Raw genomic sequence first — 5,883 nt, 5'->3', positions numbered from 1 at the left:
TCCCGGCCTCGGGAAGCCCCGCAGGGGAGCGGGATGGTTTTGAGGTAGGGGTTTAGGGAGAGGAAGCTGCAGTCATTTCCTACCTTTAAGGAGGACCCTTTTTTGAGAGCGTCCCCCACCAGTAGCCCTAAAGTGACTCACCTCCGCACCTGGGCTAGCTCCTATTTCACCAGCTCCTGCAGTGACAGCTGGAGGGCCTGGGAGATGAAGTTTCTCACTCCCCATTCAGGTCTCCCACCCTCCACTCTCTCCCCAGAGAATGGAATAGTTCCTGCGCTTCCCCAGGCAAGGACACTGGGGAGGAGGTATGTACTTATGGGCTGGGCCTGGCTCTGAGAGACCTGCCAGGTAAGGCCATGGGTGTGGCCGATTTCCAGAGCTGACCAGAGCTTGCAGAAGTGGCTTCCAGGCCTTCCTCTAGGGCCACTGCAACGATGTCTTTGCTTTCTAAAATCCAGTTCCCCTCATTTGCCTCACCTGTACCTGGGGACATCACCTTTGGAGCTTAGGGGAGAGATTGGGCAGAACCAGGGCCTAGGTGGAAGCTGCCGTGGGAAGAAACTGAATGGAACTGTCTTTTCTCCTTAGGGTCCGTGGCCCGGTCGCCAGGAGGAGCTACTCCAGGTTGCCATGAGAGAGACCTTGGAGGCCCTCGGCTCCCTGGGTGAGCTGGCAGAACTGAAGGGTGGGGGAGGGAGTGGGGGAGTCCGTGGCATCTACAATGCAGACAGCAGAGCAACCCCTGGGCCTGTAGGGCAGCATCCTTTCTGGTTTCATCAGGGTGCATTTGAATGCCTGGTTCCCAGAGGAGGTCATGCTGGACTGCATGTGCGCGTGGTACTTGGAGCACGGGGATATTTAAACCTATTATATTTCTTCTTTTGTCCTTCTTGACTCAACTCAAAGAGGCTGAGCTTGATACTGGCCAGGCTGCTAGAGGGCCTGGGCTATCCCTTATCCACGCTGGTGAGAGACCCTATCCTTCCTGAGCAGGTTGGGAAAAACCCCTTTGGTGGGCTGGGAAGGGGACGAGCCCCCACCTCTGATCACCTCTTCTGTACTGGATGCTTCACTCGGACCTATCCTTCTGCTGGTAACAGGATTCTCTGTGGGACAGCCAGAGATGGCCCCCCAAAGTGAGCCCAGGGAAGGGTCCCATAATTCCCAGGAGCAGACGTCCTCTTCCAGGGAAGAGAGAGCGCTGGGCATGTGCTCAGGTAAGTATGTGGGAACCATGCAGGGTGGCTCCGGGAGGACTCTTCCTCCCTCCCTTCCTTTTCCTTCTTTCCATCAAATATTTATGGAGCACCTAGGATGTGTTAGGTGCCATTCTGGATCTTTGGAATACCTCAGTGACCAAATAGACAAGGAGCTTAATTCTAGTGAATGCAGAGTCAACAAACAATAAATGTAAAAATCGGCCCATTAATAACCCGTGTTAGAAGATGGCAAGTGCTATGCAGGGAGAGGGTAAACATGCTGAGAGGGCCTGAGGCTGCTGCTGGCGGGGGTGAGGCATGTTGTAGGAGTAAGTAGCGGGTGAGAACAGGCCTCAATAGGAAGGTAAGAGCTTTGGGCAAGATTCGAAAGTGGGGAGGGAGGTAGCTAAGGGATATTCCAGAGAAGAGCTTTCAGGCAGGCAACAGCCAGAACAGAGCACCCAAGGCAGGAGTATACCTGGCTTTTTGACATCTTGATCCTCATCAATGATTTGCCTTGCAACTGGGGTCCATCTGGGGGGCTGAAAGACCCCCAGCCCTCCTCCTAGGAGTCTCAGGTAAGCCTCAGGTCAGGGGCCCTTCCTCGCTTCCACTAACTTCCATGCACATATTCCAGAAACTCCTCACAACTGGCTGTCACTCTGGCAACCTGCACACCCTCAGCAGCTGCCCTGCTTGAAGGAGGCTGAGGCTACCCTGGGGCAGCTGGGAATTCAGCCCTGCAGTTATGATGTGGGATGGAATCCTGGAGCTGGGCTTCAAATGTCCCTGCTTCCTAGCACTAGTGGGGACTTTGTCCATCTGTGATGTCTCTGGAGTCCTTGAGGTACCCTGTTCTCTGCCAGGGCACGAGGCCCCCAGGCCAGAGGAAGTTACCCACACTGAACAAGCTGAGGCTCCCTGCAGAGGAGGCCAGGCGTGCACACCACAGAAGGCTGAGCCTGAGGGCTCCTGCCCAGGTGAGTCTTCCCTTTGCTCCATCCCACCAAGGGTCCAGGCAAAGGGAACAGGGGTCCAGTAAGCTCCAGAGCTTCTCTCTGATGAGGCAGGTCATTCTCCAAGACTGCCACTACAGGCCTTTTCGATCCAAGATGAGTTCAGTCTTTGCCATCTTTCTGCTGGAGAGCTTCAGCACCCAAAGGGCATCTTACATCTGTAGACAGCGGGAATCAGAGAGGCTGGTTACCAAAGAGAATCACACCCTCACCTCAGAACCCTCTACAAGTCCCAGCTTCCCCTCATTCTCTCTCCTTGGCAAATACATGCTTGTTGATCACCTAAATTACAACTGCCATGAAAATATATGGCATTGTTCAACCTTTCCACTGTCTCTCCCCCAACATGCTCCCTCCCCGAAACCTCCATGGATCTTGGTGGTACCCAGATGCTCCAGATCTGTTGTACGGAACTCATCTCCCTGACACCAGGATGGTCAAACAGTTGGTTCTCTGTCCACAATCTCACCCATTAATTTCCTTCCACTACCACTAACCTTATCACCTTCCACCTGAGTGATACCCTTTATTCAACAAGGATTTATTTAGTGCCTCCTATGTACAGGCTGTGTTTGGTAAAGTGGAAAGAGATGGGTTCTTGGGTTGTGCAGACCTGGTTTGAGTCCTTGCTCCACATTTACTAGCTGAGTGCTCGTAGACAGCTACCTCCCCTCCAGGAGCTTCAGCGTGTTCACCTGTAAACAAAGTGTAACGTTATGGTTTGTTGTGAAGGTTTGTGACGTGAATGTATAGTGCTTCATCTATAGTTGGCCCTCAATAAATGGTGGCACTCCTCATTTTTATTAGACACATAAAAACACAAAAGAAATAGAACACAAGAGTTCTGCCCTCCAGAAGCTAAAATGTAGTTCAGATGACATTAATATGAACCAGGACAAAGAATTAAAAGAACAATGCAAAGGCATGTCACAAGTAAGTGTAAAAGTGTTAACAGTAAGTGCTATAGGAGTTTATAGTAAGAGGTCCTTATGCATTAGATTTTACAGAAATGTTGATTCATGCTGCATTTTGAGAGAGGTATACACTTTGGCTCTGAAGAGGGGTGGGGTGGAGGATGGAAAGACATTTCGGGCTAAGAACATACTCTGAGGCAGGAAAGGTGACATGTGATTGGAGGAGAGCAGGTTGGCTGTAGCGAAGGGTTCACGACTGGGAGATGTAAGAAAGTTGGACTATGTTGAGATGAGCCTCAGATGCAGCAAGAACCTACTTTATTCTGTAAATAATAGGGAACTATTGATGGTTCTTGAGTAGAGGAGTGGCACAGTGAAAACAAAAGTGATATCACGGCATGGTAAATAGACAGTTTGGAACGGATGGACTGACAGAAGAAACTGGGAGTAGATCTAATTGTGGCAGTCCATGTGTAATATAATCAAAGCTCAGGCTATTATAGACTTTTAGGGCCAGAGAGGAACTTAGAACATCTGGTTCAATGGTTCTCCAACAAAAATCACTTTGGGAGCTTTAAAAAAAGAAAACAGATTCATGGGCCCTGCCCCACGGATGCATTTTGTAAAAGTTCCCCAGGAGATGATGATGTGGCACCAGGTTTAGGAGCTATGAACTAGCCCAACCCTTACACCTAAGCAAACTAAGAAACTTAGCTCAAAAAAGTTAAGTGACTTAACCAAGGTTATGCTGCTGGTTAGTGGCAGTGGCGAACTCAAGGTGGACACTCCCTGTCTGTACTCTGGGCTCCGTCCTCTTCCCTGGGGATTGTAGCACCCAACCCAGAGGGGCAGAGCTCCAGCGCAGAACCCACCCCAAATCTGCCCTTGGGCCAAGGCTCCCGCAGAGGGCCCTCCCTGCTTCCTCCAGAGGCTCACAACCAAGTCCTGTAAACTCCATCCTCCTCTTCCTAAACTGGGATTTCCCACCAGGACTTAGCAGCAGGAATTAAGAGGTGGGGGTGTGTGGGAACTTGAGGAATACAATGGTACCCTGGTACTGTGTGGCCTCTGGAGGGTGGACAGAGCAAGAGAAGCGCAGAGGTGAGATATCAGGGTTCCAAGTCTGTTCTAGCACGAGGAGGCTGGAGTCCTCATGTAAAAGTCAGCCAGGAGTAGGTTTGGGAAGGTTGGTGTTTGGTGATAAACCTTCTGAACCGCAGCCAGCTTTCAGGACACCCAAAGGGTAGCTGCTCAACAGGAGATGAGAGTCTGTGGTTCCTGCTGGGACAGGAAGATGTGGGGCAGCCACTATAGGGATATGAACCCAGAGAGAAACATGAGGACTGAAGCTTAGGGGACATTCCTGAGCTGCTCAACAGGAGATGAGAGTCTGTGGTTCCTGCTGGGACAGGAAGATGTGGGGTAGCCACTATAGGGATATGAACCCAGAGAGAAACATGAGGACTGAAGCTTAGGGGACATTCCTATCCAGGGGGTGCAAGAGGAAGCAGTGCCTACTGAGGAGGCAGGACAGGGCTCCTTGGCGACATGCAAACCTGGGAAGAAGGAGGGTGGCGTTCACCAGAGGCTGCAGAGAGCTTAGAGAAGAGCTCAGGATTTGGTCATTCCCAGGAACTTTTGCACAGAGTGGAGAGAGCAGAAGTCAGGCTGCAGGGGTCCGGGAAGTAGTGGTCCTGTTGGCAAATAAACTTTGCAGCACGTGGGACCTAATGGGCAATTCTTGTTTTTACCATTCAGGGGAGGAGTGGATGATTCGGAAGGTGAAAGTGGAGGATGAGGATCAGGAGGCAGAAGAAGAGGTCGAATGGCCCCAACATTTATCCTTACTTCCCAGCCCTTTCCCCGCACCTGACCTGGGGCATCTGGCCGCCGCATACAAGCTGGAGCCGGGGGTCCCAGGAGCACTGGGTGGGCTCGCTCTGTCTGGGTGGGCCCCGATCCCCGAGAAGCCCTACGGCTGCGGGGAGTGCGAGCGGCGCTTCCGGGACCAGCTGACGTTGCGGCTGCACCAGAGGCTGCACCGGGGCGAGGGCCCCTGCGCCTGCCCGGACTGCGGCCGCAGCTTCACGCAGCGCGCCCACATGCTGCTGCACCAGCGCAGCCACAGCGGCGAGCGGCCCTTCCCGTGCTCCGAGTGCGACAAGCGCTTCAGCAAAAAGGCCCACCTGACCCGCCACCTGCGCACGCACACGGGCGAGCGGCCCTACCCGTGCGCAGAGTGTGGCAAGCGCTTCAGCCAGAAGATACACCTGGGCTCGCACCAGAAGACCCACACCGGCGAGAGGCCTTTCCCCTGCGCGGAGTGTGAGAAGCGCTTTCGCAAGAAGACGCACTTGATCCGGCACCAGCGCATCCACACGGGCGAGAGGCCCTACCAGTGCGTGCGGTGCGCACGCAGCTTCACGCACAAGCAGCACTTGGTGCGCCACCAAAGGGTGCACGAGGCGGCCGGCCGGGCCCTGCCCTCTCCCGACTCGCCCGCCTCGCCCCATTCCCCCGCCCCGTCCCCTACTCCGTCACCTCCCGGGCCGAAGCCTTTCTCCTGCTCCGACTGCGGGCTGAGCTTCGGCTGGAAAAAGAACCTCGCCACGCACCAGTGTCTGCATCTCGGCGAGGGTCGCCCGTTTGGGTGCGACGCGTGCGCGCTGGGCGCCACCGTGGACCCCGCCGCCGCCGAGCCCTTAGCCTGCGCGCCCCGAGGGCCGGGCTGCGGCCCAGGATCGGGCCCGGCGG

General features: G+C 54.2%; 1 protein-coding gene across 1 annotated transcript in view; it reads left to right on the top strand.

Moving 5' to 3' along the window:
* The first annotated feature begins 102 nt into the window (after positions 1–102).
* Positions 103–5,883, top strand: part of ZNF467 (zinc finger protein 467) — a 13,305-nt gene continuing 7,524 nt past the window's right edge. The window contains exons 1-4 of the mRNA XM_008590371.1: positions 103–664; positions 1,101–1,217; positions 2,066–2,179; positions 4,888–5,874. Coding sequence (XP_008588593.1) covers positions 631–664; positions 1,101–1,217; positions 2,066–2,179; positions 4,888–5,874 — 1,252 coding nt within the window. The 5' untranslated portion in view covers positions 103–630. The remainder of the gene's footprint in view (positions 665–1,100; positions 1,218–2,065; positions 2,180–4,887; positions 5,875–5,883) is intronic.

This window comes from Galeopterus variegatus, unplaced genomic scaffold, assembly GCF_000696425.1.
Source record: "Galeopterus variegatus unplaced genomic scaffold, G_variegatus-3.0.2 Scaffold6048, whole genome shotgun sequence".
NCBI lineage: Eukaryota > Metazoa > Chordata > Mammalia > Dermoptera > Cynocephalidae > Galeopterus > Galeopterus variegatus.
The sequence above is the reverse complement of the archived record's forward strand: the minus strand, read 5'-3'. Positions and strand labels throughout refer to the sequence as shown.